The sequence below is a fragment of the Gobio gobio genome (assembly GCF_949357685.1).
Source record: "Gobio gobio genome assembly, chromosome: 20".
NCBI lineage: Eukaryota > Metazoa > Chordata > Actinopteri > Cypriniformes > Gobionidae > Gobio > Gobio gobio.
This window is the reverse complement of record NC_137113.1, coordinates 31,337,036-31,353,478: the sequence shown is the minus strand read 5'-3', so window position 1 is coordinate 31,353,478 and position 16,443 is coordinate 31,337,036. Positions and strand designations below refer to the sequence as shown.

The following is a 16,443-nucleotide window of genomic DNA, read 5'->3' as shown; positions in this document are numbered from 1 at the left end:
TTGTTGCAGACAGTGTCGCGCAAAAGTGATTACTGTCCGTCTGTGACTGGGAGGAGCAGTCGCACGCATTCCCACGTGACCGGACAAATTTGCCTAATCTTCCCAGTACTTTAGACCGCGGTGGAAACGCAGACAGTAGCAGATCTGGGTGAGAAAATGCTCCTGGGAAAAAAGTTCCTGGTACAAATAGTTCCGGGTAATCTCGGTGGAAACGCGGCTTACCATCGCTTCCGCTAGGACAGAGTCCACTCGGCATGCCTATGCGTTGAAGTGGAACCTCTTCATCACCTGGTGCTCTTCTCGCCAAGAAGACCCCTGGAAATGCCCTATCGGGTCTGTGCTCTCGTTTCTCCAAGAGGGGTTGGAGCGAAGGCTGTCTCCCTCCACCCTCAAAGTTTATGTGGCCGCAATATCTGCCCACCACGATCTTTTGGAGAACAAAAAGGTAAGTCAGCACGACCTGATCATCAGGTTCCTGAGGGGAGCGAGGAGACTGAATCCTCCTCGCTCTCATCTCGTACCCTCTTGGGACCTCTCAGTAGTTTTAGATGCTCTACAGAGGCCTCCCTTTGAGCCTTTGCAGTCAGTGGATCTTAAATATTTGTCAATGAAGACGGCGATCCTGACTGCATTGGCCTCCATCAAGAGGGTCGGGGACCTGCAGGCATTTTCGGTTGACGAAGCGTGCCTGGAATTCGGGCCGGCTAACTCTCACGTGATCCTGAGACCCCGGCCTGGATATGTGCCCAAGGTTCCCACCACTCCGTTCAAAGACCAGGTGGTGAACCTGCAAGCGCTGCCCATGGAGGGGGCAGACCCAGCCTTGGCACTGCCCTGTCCAGTACGCACTCTCCGCGCTTACGTTGACAGGACGCAGTGTTTCAGGACCTCAGACCAGCTCTTTGTCTGTTATGGTGAAGAGCGGAAGGGAAGAGCTCTACCAAAGCAAAGGCTGTCTCACTGGATAGTGGACACCATTGTTTTGGCTTATCAGCAGCAAGGTCGACCATGTCCCCTTGGGGTTAGGGCCCACTCCACTCGGAGTGTCGCCTCCTCTTGGGCTTTAGCGCATGGCGCCTCGCTAACAGACATTTGCAGAGCTGCATGCTGGGCGACACCTAACACATTCGCCAGATTCTACAATCTCCGAGTGGAGCCAGTGTCCGACTATATACTCGCCCCCCCGAGGGGCCGGTAATGGGCCGGGCTCACGTGTCTTCGCTTGCTCACCATTCCACTCCACGGACTGGATACGTGCGATATATTCCTCAGGTGAGCTCCCGAGAGCCCTGAGTTCCTCCAGCACCGTTTACGTCGATACCTGTGTGTCTGCCCTCTAATGAGCCCAGACCCTCGTGTCCGGCCAGGTGCCTCGTGTGCATGGTTCCCCTCCGGCGACCCCCACACGTGTATTTCCACCGTAAGCCTCCACTTGAGCAGGTGTCTTTCCCTTGTCAAGTCCCTTCCACGCCTAGGGTTAAAAATCCACCTTCGGCTGGTACCCTAGAGTTTTCCCATATGCAGCCCTTAGCGGGTCATATGTGTACTCTTAAGTCCTCCCTATGGGTAGGCATCTTGGCATTTCCTCACTGGAATATGCTTCCCAGTGTACCTTGGTATTCCTGTGTTAAGTGGGAGTCCTTCGTCCATACTAGTCTTACGACAGGGTGCTCACACTTACGCAGGGCACTGGAAGACAGTTGAGTGGCGGGATTATATTGGGACCCCCATTCGTTAGTCACTAACGTTACGTCGTAGTGACTGAACGAAAGGGAACGTCTCGGTTACGGATGTAACCCTCATTCCCTGAGGAGGGAACGGAGACGTAACGTCCCGTTGCCACATCAGCTGTGCTACCTGGAACGCAGGAGTTCAGTCTTCGCTCCTCAGCAGGTAACATAATGCGATATTGCCACGTACTTCCTTTTATACTCACGCTGTGAGGCGGAGTTACATATGCAAATTCCGCATGTCCATGACATTGGCACGCCATTGGCGTTTTCTAAAGTGCTCGAAGATGATAGGCTTCTAAACGAAACCCCCATTCGTTAGTCACTAACGTTACGTCTCCGTTCCCTCCTCAGGGAACGAGGGTTACATCCGTAACTGAGACGTTCTTGCAACGTCTTTATGATGTTATTTGTGCTTGACTGATGTTCTCATAGTGTTGAGCGAATACGTTCTCATAACCTTCTTGGAATGCCATAATTTTAGAAGTAATGGGAACAGAAATTATAAGTGCAACCAGTACATAACAAGAATAGGCCTTTACAATTTTTTTGATCTTTCTTTAATGGCTGCAGCTTTTATTTTTTCTTACCTCTTAAGTTTAACTTAAGAAATAAAATACACTGCTGAACAAGAACCAAAAACTTTTATTCTATTTGTTTCCCTATATTGTCCTAATGACAAATTTATGATTGGTTTATAAACTACACACACTCTGCAATAAATCATCTTGTATTTTATGAACAAAATGTAATTTCTTTTTCTTATTTTATATTTTCTGTACTTTAAAGGTTACGTCAATAACCACTGCATTACCGGAAGAAAGGTTGTTTTTCAAGCACCTTATTAAGACCAATATTTACGTTTTAAAGTCATGCGCCCTCTTGCTGGCGTAAAAATAATGACAGTGAACTTTATGCAATCAAGTTCCATTCTGTTTTTTAAAAAATTGTCAACAATATTTTTTCCTTGTTTGTTCTTTTGAAATATAAAGGCCATTAATGTCTTACAAACATTTATTTTTCTGTAAATGTCATCACTCATTTTAATAAAATCAGGTTATTTTAATTGCTATACATTTCTGTGACTTTTAGTTGCAAGTTTAATTAGAAAATTAATCAGCTGTATGTCAATACTTTTTCAACAGTTTCTCAAACAGAACCAAATGGAGTTTGACATGAACAGGGTATGATCCTTTTTTTTTTTTGCCTCATAGCTTATATTTTTTGGACCCCAGTTTCTTTTTTAATAAAGCAAATAAAATATATGTACAAATACAATTAGGCAAAGAAAAATCAGGCCTAAAACAAATGCTGGAAAAGAGCAAAAAGATTCCAACAAAGCACTGAGTTAACAGAATCTGCAGAATCTTTCAGAGTAAGCTAGTCCAAAGACTGCATATGAGGTATTGAGACATTAGCAGTGTATTGTACATACTGTATGCTTAGGCATCAGTTATTGTAAGTAATATGTTTGGGTTTTGTGTCTTTACTGGATTTTAAGACGCATGTCGTCGAACACACACCAAGGTGCTGGAAAAAGTAATTGAGGACTTCATATCAGAAACACTGAAGTTTGCACCACACAGAGATAAGGTAAGGCTTTTGTAATTTTTGTAGTTAATAATTTTTTGTAGTTTGTAGTAATTAATAAAGAAAACAATGCAAATTATATTCTAATACTATGTTTTGTTTCTATAAATGCCACAATTTAAGGTGTCACTTCAGCCCGAAGCAGAGACTTCTGGAAAAGAGGACATTCAATACACTTAATTAGTTGTTTTACACAAAAAGTATTTTGTTATACGATTTGGAATGTTTCAGTTTGTGGAAGGTTTGAGTATATAAAATGTGAAAGTAAAATAAGATATCAGTTATGATATTGTTTTCATTTAGATGTATATGTTACAGTGCACTTTTCCTTGGCAAAAGGTTGACAAATAAAATTTGAAAATATATTAAAATATGAAAAATGTTTGTGTAGTATCTTACAGTTTTTGGTGTTGACAAATATAAGTAGTAATGTTTTATCAAATGTTATTGTTTGAATTGATATTTGTTTATAAAAAATGTTCCCAGGGCAATGTTTGGAGGCTGTTTGAACGTTTAAACGTTTTTCCTAGCACTCTCAAGATTACAGAATTGAATGTTCCTTTAACGTTTACATAAACCTAGAAAAACACATTAATACATGAAAAATCTGGACATTTTGAATCTTTAAAAAACAATCAGAAATAACGTTTTCATAATGTTTTCAAGATGATAGAATGGAATGTTTCTATAACGTTCACATAAACCAAGAAAAAACGTTCTTAACAAATTAAAAACGCACATTTTAAACATTTAAAGAACATTAACCAATTACATTTTCATAACGTTTTCAAAATTATAGAATGGAATGTTTCTATAACGTTCACATAAACCAAGAACAAAGGTTTTTAATACATGAAAAAATGCATATTTTAAACATTTAAAGAACATTAACCAATTACATTTTCATAACGTTTTCAAGATGATAGATTGGAATGTTTCTATAACGTTCACATAAACCAAGAAAAAACTTTATTAATACATGGAAAAAATTGGACATTTTAAACATTTAAAGAACATTCCATAATAACGTTTTCGTAATGTTTTCAAAATGCTTGAATGGAATGTTCCTGTAACGTTCGCAGAGACCCCACAAAAAACGTTTTTAATACATAAAAAAAACTGGTACTGTGTACAAAACATTCCCAAATAATGTTTTCATAACTTAAAGGGAATGTTAACAAAACATTCTGACAACAACTTTTTGTTAGCTGGGATCTTTTACCCTACCCATTGGATGCAGATTCGTAAGTGGGTCTCCTCAGCCTGTGTGTCTGTTGTTGGCTGTGCAGACAGCTCTGGAGTCCCCATACTCTTCGTTCTGTTCTCATCTGTCACTTTACTTTGAAGGTTGTTTTGTCCAAATTATGCAAATAAACTCTGTTCTCACTAACTCTCTGCTTTTGAGTCCTCTGTTCACCAAAAACCCTGACAATGCAAATATATTTATAATACTATTGGCCTTATAAACTTTGTTGGCCACCCAACAACCATCACTAACTTTATTAGAAATGGCTGCGCTGCAGGTGTCACTGTTCACCATCTTAGTTTTGCAGATACGATTACATTTCTGATCATGTGCTAATAAAAGAAAACATTTTTTTTCCCAAAACATCCATTTTTATTGTTTTATAGTAAGCATACTGTATGTTCAAAATTCAACAATGCAATGGTATTTAACACACTGGAAATCAACTAATCTTTGCTTTGGACTTGGTCACAAGGATTTCTAATGTCTGACCATTTGTTCAGCAGGAAACACTTTACATCTCCACCAATAGCTTTGGCAAACAGCAAAATTAAACATTTAAACTTTTAAATTTGCTTTAAAATTTAGTCATTACATTTTCTGTTCATTCCATCAATATTTTATGTGCAATTTGATTTCCTGTTTTATGACTGAATGACAGGGCAAAAGTCAAAAAAAGTGTGTGGTATGACATATCACTAATATTAGAAGAAGCTATTTCAGTTCAAGTGTTGTCAATTCAATGTGGCTAACTTAGTAAAAAAAAAAGTTTTTTGCATATTTTATTAACTGAACACAACTAAATGTAAATCACTAAACAAAAATGTTTAAATTATAATAATAAAAAATCTATAAAGATATGCTGTACTGTACATTAACTTTCAATAATTTTAGCTAACACACATCCCATTCTCATGGAGTGAAGTTAGCAGATTTGCTGGTCACATCTCATTTTCTTTACAATTACTACTTCTTAGAATAAATAAAACATATTTTACCTTAAACAAACAGCATAAAAGATGCTGCAGGATGGCTGCCAATTGTAGGAAGACAGAGAAAAGCTCACAAAACTTTAATATGATCCCTTAACAATGACAGCCTCTCATTGCACCTTTGTCATGTTCCTAAAATCACTCAAGAAAAAAAAAGAAATCTTTCTTTAGTCCATGCCTCCTCAGCACTGCTCCGCCTCAATGAAGCCTTCTTTCTCATAACCCCCAAGATCAACCTCAGCATAGCTGGAATGGCATCCTTGATTCCGAAACTTCATGGAGGGCCAATAGTTATTGGTCCGACGCTGTGAATAAGAGGCGTCATTTAATTTAAAACGATGAGTTGATCTAGTAAAGGAAAAGCGATGGAGGGATTTGTGCTTACCTGCATGAGGTAAATAGGAGGAGCAACAGTTGGATGTGTGTTAATGTAGTAGACAGCCAAGAGGGTCAAGAACACCAGTAGAACTAGAGCTGTGACTACACCTGCAATGATGGCTGTGTGTTCTGGTGCCTCTTCCTCACCTGAAAGAAAGTGAAGCAATGATAAACATGTACAAAAGTGGTAATTTTCAGTTCGAAAAATAAAATATTTTCCAATTCGTAGATGTGGATGTGCAAAAGTTTTAATGAACACAGAGAGCACATAAGACGGATGATTGCTCAGCATATATATATATATATATATATATATATATATATATATATATATATATATATATATATATATATATATATATATATATATATATATATATATATATATATATATATATAATGCGTGTATATACAGGTGCTGGTCATATAATTAGAATATCATCAAAAAGTTGATTTATTTCACTAATTCCGTTCAAAAAGTGAAACTTGTATATTATATTCATTCATTACACACAGACTGATATATTTCAACTGTTTTTTTCTTTTAATTTTTAATGATGATTACTGACAACTAAAGGCCAATTTATACTTCTGTGTCGAGTGTAGCTACGCCGTAGGATGTGTGATGCGCACGTACCCTACGACGTACCCTGACACGCACCTCTCCAAAAATGTAACAACACGTCAATTCTATGCGGACCGCAAGCGCCGTGATTGGTCTGCCAGAACCCCTCCCTCAGGTCCCCCTCCAATAAATAAATAAATCTGCAATAGGAGTGTGTGTGTGTGTTCAGAAATGGGATGATAGTTTCATCCTTATATCTGCTTTAAAATACAACAGTGCAGAGATTGTTTATGTTAGTGAATAAATACATAGATCCGTTGTGTATAGTTTATTTATTTTCTCATTAAAACCAAAGATGTTAATCAGTGATTGTATATGTGATATGTAGTGATATGTTCTGGGTCCTCGCAATGTCAACAGCAACCTTATCAAATGTTTACAAAACAAACGGGAACCCATTGTGCCTGTCTCTTTCTCTATTTCTGTTCTGTTACGTGATAGAAAGTCTAAGGCCTTCTCAGGCCGTATGGCAAACCCATCTAATCTGTTGCCTGTTACTTGTCAAACTAAGATTACTGTGGGGGAAAACATTTAAATGAATACTGTTAAGTTAGCACTTTTAAACATCCGTTCACTTAAAAACGAATCATTTCTAGTCAACGACTTAATAACCACAAACAACCTAGATTTTTGCTTCTAAATAAAACGTGGCTAGAAGACAGCAGCAGTGCAACAGTCCTCAATGAAACAGCCCCTCCTAACTTTACTTTTATGGGTGTCTGCAGAGCAGTCAGGAGGGGTGGGGGGGGGGTCACTGCTCTTTTTAAAGATGTATATCAATGTAAGCAGATATCATTTGGTGACTATTTGTCTCTAGAATATCTGGGCATTGTGCTAAAAGGTGTTCCACGCATCCTGCTTATCATTATTTACAGGCCTCCAAAAAATTGTCCAGCCTTTATTGATGACTTTACAGAGCTGTTATCAGCAATCACATCTGAGTATGACTGTTTTGCTATTGCTGGGGATTTTAACATTCACATTGACAATGCTGAATCCAGTACAACAAAAGATCTCATGACTGTTCTTAACCCTTTTGATTTGACACAACATGTACACGGACCCACACATGATCGTGGACACACTCTAGATTTACTTATCAGTAAGGGTCTAAACATTTCATCGATAGTTATTAAGGATGTGGAACTGTCTGATAATTTCTGTATTTTCTTTGATATATCAATCTCTCCTGCCATTGAAACTAGATCTGTCTCTGTCAAAAAGACATGCTTAAATGAGAACACTAGTGTGCTGTTTATGAAGGCTATATCTCTAACACCAAGCATATCTGCAGACTCTGTTGATTTTCTCCTTGACACTTTTAACTCAAAAGTTAATTGATGATATTGCTCCTGTGAAAGTCAGGAAAAAGAGTGGCAAACAAAATGCACCTTGGAGAAACACAACAGCAGTGCAATTAATGAAAAGACAATGCAGGAAATCTGAACGGATGTGGCGAAAGACAAAACTTGTAGTCCATTACAACATATTTTATAAAGACAGTCTTCGTGCTTTCAATTTGGAACTAGGCAAAGCTAGAAAGACCTTCTTTTCAAATATTATCAACAGAAACATAAACAACACACACACTCTTTTTACTACTGTAGATAGACTAACAAACCCTCCGAATAATTCCCAATGAAATGCTCTCAGACAGCAAATGTAGTGAGTTTGCTTTCTTGTTCTCCGAGAAAATCAATAATATCAGAAATGCGATCAGCACATCCTTGAGTTGCTCTGGGGTGAGTCAGATCAGACCACAACCTCAGAAAGTTACTATGACTGATTTCGAAGCAATTGATGGTAAAATTTTAGAAGAAACGGTACAGCACCTAAAAACATCAACCTGCGCCCTTGACACACTCCCCACTTCTTTTTTCAAAAGTGTGTTTAACTGTTTAGAAGCAGATCTCATAGAAGTGGTAAACGCCTCACTTCTTTCTGGGACTTTTCCAAACTCCCTTAAAACCGCAGTAGTTAAGCCTCTCCTGAAAAAGAGAAATCTGGATAACTCCATACTGAGCAACTACAGACCAATCTCCAATCTCCCCTTCATAGGCAAGATCATTGAAAAAGTTGTTTTCAGTCAGCTGAACAAATTCTTGAACTCAAACGGATACTTTGACAATTTTCAATCTGGTTTCCCACCACATCACAGCACAGAGACAGCCCTCATAAAGATAATAAATGATATTTGCCTCCATACAGATACAGGCAAAACATCAATTCTGGTACTACTCGACCTCAGTGCTGCATTCGACACTGTTGACCACAACATACTTCTTGACAGGCTAGACAATTGGGTTGGGCTTTCTGGAATGGTCCTCAAATGGTTCAGGTCATACTTAGAAGGGAGAGGTTATTATGTGAGTATAGGTGACCATAAGTCTGACTGGACATCCATGACATGCGGAGTCCCACAAGGGTCAAATCTTGCACCACTCCTATTCAACCTGTACATGCTCCCACTGAACCAAATAAAGAAAAATAACAAAATGGCTTACCACAGCTATGCTGACGACACCCTGATCTACTTAGCCCTATCACCTAATGACTACAGCCCCATTGACTCTCTATGTAAATGCATTGATGAAGTTAACAGTTGGATGTGCCAAAACTTTATCTAGTTAAACAAAGACAAAACTGAAATCACTACATTTGGAAACAAAGATGAAATTCTCAAGGTGAACGCATATCTTGAGGCTAAAGGTCTAAAATCAAAAAATCAAGTCAAGAATCTTGGTGTGATTTTGGAGTCAGACTTGAGTTTCAGTAGTCATGTCAAAGCAATAACTAAATCAGCTTACTATCATCTGAAAAATATTGCAAGAATTAGATGCTTTGTTTCCAGGCAAGACTTAGAGAAACTCGTTCATGCTTTTATCACCAGCAGGTTGGACTATTGTAATGGTCTTCTCACTGGCCTTCACAAAAAGACCCTTAGACAGCTGCAGCTCATACAGAACGCTGCTGCCAGGATTCTGAGCAGAACCAGAAAATATGACCATATCATACCAGTCCTCAGGTCTTTACACTGGCTTCCAGTTACATTTAGGATCAATTTTAAAGTACTATTACTTGTATATAAATCACTCTATGACCTGGGACCAAAATACATTGCAGATATGCTGATAAAGTACAAACCCAACAGATCACTCAGATCATCAGGATCAAGTCAATTAGAAATACCAAGGGTTCACTTAAAGCAAGGAGAGTCTGCTTTTAGCTATTATGCCAGCCGTAGCTGGAACCAGCTTCCTGAACAGATCAGATGTGCTCCACAGTAGCCACTTTCAAATCCAGACTAAAAACACATCTGTTTAGCTGTGCATTTACTGAATGAGCACTGTGCCACTGTACGTCCGACTGATTGCACCTTATCTTATACTTTTACCGAATGAGCTCTGTGCTTTGTCCAAACTGCTTGCTCTTTAATTATGTTTCAATTTAACCCCGTTTTTATTTTTAGTTTTAATTATACTTTTTATTTATATAGTTTTTCTTTATTTTTTCTTTTCTTTTAATTCCTATTATAACTGTTATACTATATATTTTTTTAATTTTATTTTATTCACTTATGAATATTTTAACTTAATTTGTGTGTAAAGCACTTTGAATTCCCACTGTGTATGAAATGTGCTATACAAATAAACTTGCCTTGCCTTGCCTTGTATATCAAGAACAGGGACACATTAGGGTGCATTTCGTTTTGTGATTTCAACGGAATGGATAAAGTCTCCGCAACAGCAATCGATTGAAGCTCGTCTGTGCATGAGCCAACGATACTGAAAACAGCGTCACGAGCACTCTGCATGATTTCAAAAACGCATTCCAGCGCCAGATCGCCTCTTTTGTAACTCTTCTAATCAATTAGAGATGCTTAATTTGTATTACATACAACAACTCAAGCTGCAAGAAAAGCCACCATCTGTCGCCATGACAGCTGCTGATACTCCGACAATGTAAACATGCTTTTTCTTCGGCTTTTGCCTTGATACTGTGGGTTACCATCAACATGCCCGTGGACACTGCCAACTAGCGGTCTGCATGTGGAATTGCACATTGACGCAGACAACAACGCAGAAGTATAAATGAAAACCAACACGTAACTTGAGCCGTAGAGGATACGGCGTAGGTCCGACGCAAAAGTATAAATCAGCCTTAAGGAAAATCCCAAATTCAGTATTTTAGAAAATTTGAATATTGTGAAAGGTTCAATATTGAAGACACCTGGTGCCACACTCTAATCAGCTGATTAACTCAAAACACCTGCAAAGGCCTTTAAATGGTCTCTCAGTCTAGTTCTGTAGGCTACACAATCATGGGGAAGACTGCTGACTTGACAGTTGTCCAAAAGACGACCATTGACACCTTGCACAAGGAGGGCAAGACAAAAAAGGTCATTGCAAAAGAGGCTGGCTGTTCACAGAGCTCTGTGTCCAAGCACATTAATAGAGAGGCGAAGGGAAGGAAAAAATGTGGTAGAAAAAAGTGTGCAAGCAATACGGATAACCGCACCCTGGAGAGGATTGTGAAACAAAACCCATTCAAAAATGTGGGGGAGATTCACAAAGAGTGGACTGCAGCTAGAGTCTGTGCTTCAAGAACCACTACGCACAGGCGTATGCAAGACATGGGTTTCAGCTGTCGCATTCCTTGTGTCAAGCCACTCTTGAACAACAGACAGCGTCAGAAGCGTCTCGCCTGGGCTAAAGACAAAAAGGACTGGACTGCTGCTGAGTGGTCCAAAGTTATGTTCTCTGATTAAAGTCAATTTTGCATTTCCTTTGGAAATCAGGGTCCCAGAGTCAAGAGAGGAGAGGCACACAATCCACGTTGCTTGAGTTCCAGTGTAAAGTTTCCACAGTCAGTGATGGTTTGGGGTGCCATGTCATCTGCTGGTGTTGGTCCACTGTGTTTTCTTAGGTCCAAGGTCAACGCAGCCGTATACCAGGAAGTTTTGGAGCACTTCATGCTTCCTGCTGCTGACCAACTTTATGGAGATGCAGATTTCATTTTCCAACAGGACTTGGCACGTGCACACAGTGCCAAAGCAACCAGTACCTGGTTTAAGGAGCATGGTATCCCTGTTCTTAATTGGCCAGCAAACTCCCCTGACCTTAATCTATGGGGTATTGTGAAGAGGAAGATGTGATATGCTAGACCCAACCATGCAGAAGAGCTGAATCCACTATCAGAGCAAACTGGGCTCTCATAACACCTGAGCAGTGCCACAGACTCCATGCCACGCCGCATTGCTGCAGTAATTCAGGCAAAGGAGCCCCAACTAAGTATTGAGTGCTGTACATGCTCATACTTTTCATGTTCATACTTTTCAGTTGGCCAAGATTTCTAAAAATCCTTTCTTTGTATTGGTCTTAAGTAATATTCTAATAGATATACTAGATATACGAATGCATTCAAAAAGTGTGCTTGCACACACAAGGAATTTTTCTTTGTGATGAAGCTTCCAGTGCACATATACAATACAAACACAACAAGAACATAGTAATACAAATTCTAAGAATAAAAATATGAAAATAGCATTTAAAAAAATATTAGGTCACAGTTACGTTTAGTCAAAATAAACATTTACAGATTATAAACATATTTACAGTATGTGAGTAGTATGAATAAATATAAATATAAATATCTCCTGAGTTTAAAAGATATTGCACTAAACAGTGGGAGTATTGCACTTACAGGCATATGCCTTGGGGGGTGGGGTGTATTTTAACTGTTCAAGAGGGAAATGGCCTGTGGGAAGAAACTGTTCCTGTGCCTAGATGTTCTAGTGACCAGTGATCGGAGTCACCGTCCTGATGTTAACAGTTCAAACAAGCGGTGTCCAGGGTGAGTGGAGCCTGTGATGATTTTCCCTGCTCTCTTCCTCACTCTGGATGAGTACAGGTCCTGGAGGGTTGGCAGGGAGGCACCAATAATCCTTTCTGCCGTCCGGATTGTGTGTTGTGGTCTCCTGATGTCAGATTTGGTAGCTGAACCAAACCAGACAGTGATGGAAGTGCATAAAACAGACTCAATGGCAGCCGAGTAGAACTGAATCAGCAGCTCCTGTGGGAGGTTGAACTTCCTCAGCTGACGAAGGAAGTACAGTCTTTGCTGGGCCTTTTTCACCATGGAGTCAATGTGATTGTCCCACTTCAGGTCCTGAGAGATGGTAGTGCCCAGGAACCTGAATGACTTCACTGCTTCCACAGTGCTGTTCATGATGGTGAGTGGGGGGAGAGCTGGGCTGTTCCTCCTGAAGTCCACTATCATCTCCACCGTTTTGAGCGTGTTGAGCTCAAGGTTGTTATAACTGCACCAGACAGCCAGCTGTTCAACCTCCAGTCTGTAAGCAGACTCATCACCGATGACAGTGGTGTCGTCTGCAAATTTCAGGAGCTTCAGAGAAGGGTCTTTAGAAGTGCAGACATTGGTGTACAGGGAGAAGAGCAGTGGGGAGTGAACACACCCCTGGGGGGCGCCAATGCTGGTAGTGAGAGTCATGGATGTGAGTTTCCCCAGTCTCACAAGCTGTTGTCGGTCTGTCAGGAAGCTGGAGATCCACTGACAGATTGAGGATGGCATGGAGAACTGGGTCAGTTTAGCTGAGAGAAGATCAGGCATGATGGTATTGAAGGCCGAACTGAAGTCCACAAATAAGATCCTTGCATAACTCCCAGGTCTGTCGAGATGTTGCAGGATATAATGCAGTCCCATGTTGACTGCATCATCCACAGACCTGTTTGCTCTGTAGGCAAATTGTAGAGGATCCAGCAAAGGTCCAGTGAAGTCCTTCAGGTGGTCCAGAACCAGTCTTTCAAACAACTTCATGACCACAGACGTGAGAGTGACAGATCTGTAGTCATTAAGTCCAGTGATTTGGGTTTTTTTGGGGACGGGAATGATAGTGGAGCGTTTGAAGCAACAGGGAACTTCACACTGCTCCAATGATCTGTTGAAGATCTGCGTGAAGACTGGGGCCAGTTGGTCAGCGCAGGCTTTCAAACAGGCAGATGAGATGCCGCCTGGGCCTGAAGCTTTCCTAGTCTTCTATTTTTTGAAGACTCAGCTCACATCCTTACACAGACCTTAAGCTCGAGTTGGATGACAGGAGGGGGGAGGAGAGGGGGTGCAGGAGGTGATGGTGAACGTGTGAATTGCAGATCAGATCAGAGCGGGTGTGTGGTGTGAGACTGGGCTTTTCAAACCTGCATTAGAATGCATTCAGATCCTCAGCCAGTTGTTGATTCTCTACAGAACAGATTTGTCAGATTTGGATAAAACAAATGGTGATGATTTGGATGGTGACTTGTAGTTGTTAATGTTCCTCAAGCCTGTCCAAACTGAAGTAGGGTCGTTTGCTGAAAACTGGTTACTCAGCTTTTCAGAGTAGCTTCTTTTAGCAACTCTGATCTCCTTTGTCAGTCTGTTTCTGGCCTGGTTATACAAGACTTTTTCCTCACTTCTGTAAGCATCCTCTTTGGCATGACTGAGCTGTTTGAGTTTCCCAGTTAACCATGGTTTATCATTAGTGAATGATAAGAATGTCCTGGTAGGAATGCATGTATCCTCACAGAAACTGATGTATGATGTTACAGTATCTGTGAGCTCATCTAGATCATTGGTAGCAGCTTCAAAAACAGTCCAATCAGTGCAATCGAAGCAGGCCTGTAAGTCCAGCTCTGCTTCATTAGTCCATCTTTTTACAGTCCTTATTACCAGTTTAGCTGATTTCAGTTTCTGCCTCTAGGTCGGTATAAGATGAACCACACAGTGATCAGAGAGCCCCAAAGCTGCCCGTGGGACGGAGTGATATGCATTCTTTATTGTTGTGTAACAGTGGTCCAGTATATTACTGTTTCTGGTGGGACATGTAACGTGCTGTCTGTATTTTGGCAGTTCACGGGAGAGATTTGCTTGTTAAAATCCCCAAGAATGATTAAAAGAGAGTCTGGATACCTTTGTTCAGTTTCAGCTATTTGATCAGCCAGCTGTTGTAGCGCCGCGCTCACACACGCGTCTGGAGGAATGTAAACATTCACGAGAATGAACGAGGAAAACTCCCACGGCGAGTAGAAAGGTTTACAGTTTATGAAGTGTGCCTCTAGATTAGGAGAGCACATCTTTTTCAACGTTGTTACATCTGAACACCAACTTGCGTTAATGTAGAAACATAATCCACCACCTCTCGTTTTCCCTGTTAGTTCCGCGATGCGATCCGCTCGGAACAGCTGGAAGCCTGGCAGATATAGGGCCCTATCTTGCACCCAGCGCAATTGACTTTGTACACCGACGCATGTGTCATTCCTATTTTGCACCCGCGCAAAGCGCGCTTTTCCCTCCACAGAAGCACGTCGCTAAACTAGTGAATGAACTTGCGCTACCTGGGCGGTTCAGCGCAAAAAAGGAGGCGTGTTCCGGCACAAACAATCCCTGGTGCTATTTTGCTGTTCCATTAAACAATTGCGCCACTGACCAGAAAAAACCTAGTCTAAAGTCAGTGGCGCGTTGCGCGTTGTTCATTATGCTATTTTAAGGGCGCATGCTTGTCCATAATGTATAGCGTGCACAACGCGCATACACTTTGCTCATGTAATCTACACAGATGCCACAGTTATTTTTGCAAATCATAAATTGTTACACTAAAAAAATATTAACACATGAGATGACGGAAATCATTGTGGTGTGCCACGAAGATGTGAAAAAATAGGCATAAATCTAGCTTACAAATGATTCAGGCTAATTGTAATAATTAAGGATAAGACCTGTTTGCCCAATAGTGGCAAGACATATATGTATATAAGGACATCTGACAAATTGGTTTGTCCGTCAAGAACCAGGAAAAAAAATCGACTGAAAAACTGAAAAAACTGAAAGACTGAAAAAAAAAAGACTGTGAAATCACCTTTACCATAATGTACAACATTACAACTTCACTTCTCTGTCTTTCACTGCTCTTAAAAGAACATCAGTCTCCTCGGCTGTGAACCGCTCCTGGCGTGCGCCTGGTAAATACGCCATAATAATAGCAATCCATAATGGAACTTGCGCACCTGCTTTTAAAGGGAATGTTGGATGACGCTCGGATTGGTTTATTCACGTTACGCCCAAACCACACCTATGAATAATGAAGCTACTTCAGACCAACCCATTTTAGATTTGCGCCGGGCGCAAGAGCCATTTATCCCGCCGGGAAAATAGCAACAGCGCCGAGACCCGCCCACAAAGTTACTTGCGCTTCACGCTTTGACACTTGCGTTTCAGATCGTTAAAATAGGGCCCATAGTGCGTTGTCCGGTATGGCTTCACTCAGCCAGGTTTCAGTGAAGCACAGTGCAGCAGAGTTTGAAAAACCCTTGTTAACGCGGGTCAGGAGAAGAAGTTTGTCCGTTTTGTTAGGAAGGGATCGGAGATTTGCAAGATGAATACTAGGGAGTGCAGTACGGAGGCCGCGCACGCAGAGTTTAACCAGTGCGCCGGCTCGCTTTCCCCGTTTGTGTCTGGCCATGCGTTTTAAACACACAGCTGCGGCTCCGACGAGAAAATCAAACAAAATGTCCGAATAGTCAAAAACTGTAGAAATGTTATCTGCTGTGTGTTTCCTAATGTCCAGTAGTTTGTCTTTGGTGAAACTGATCTGAAAAGAATGACTAAACGCAGAACAAACAAACAAAAACAACACAATAGCCAGAGGTGGACAGTAACTAAGTACATTTACTTGAGTACTGTACTTAAGTACACTTTTTGAGTATCTGTACTTTTCTTGAGTAGTATTTTTTTTGGAAACTTATGACTTTTACTTCACTACATTTGAAAGACAAAAATCATACTTTTTACTCCATTACATTTCTATCAAGGCCCTCGAAGTAGAAAGTC

The 16,443-nt window shown here is 40.6% G+C and overlaps 1 protein-coding gene across 4 annotated transcripts in view; it reads right to left on the bottom strand.

Moving 5' to 3' along the window:
* Positions 1 to 4,147: 4,147 nt before the first annotated feature.
* The window catches only part of plxdc1 (plexin domain containing 1), a 582,117-nt gene continuing 569,821 nt past the window's right edge, over positions 4,148 to 16,443 (bottom strand). For all 4 annotated transcript variants that reach the window (XM_079846240.1, XM_079846241.1, XM_079846242.1 and 1 more), the window contains 2 exons: positions 5,944 to 6,083; positions 4,148 to 5,863 (listed from right to left, as the gene is read on the bottom strand). In XM_079846240.1, the coding sequence (XP_079702366.1) occupies positions 5,741 to 5,863; positions 5,944 to 6,083 (263 nt within the window). In that variant the 3' untranslated portion in view covers positions 4,148 to 5,740. The remainder of the gene's footprint in view (positions 5,864 to 5,943; positions 6,084 to 16,443) is intronic.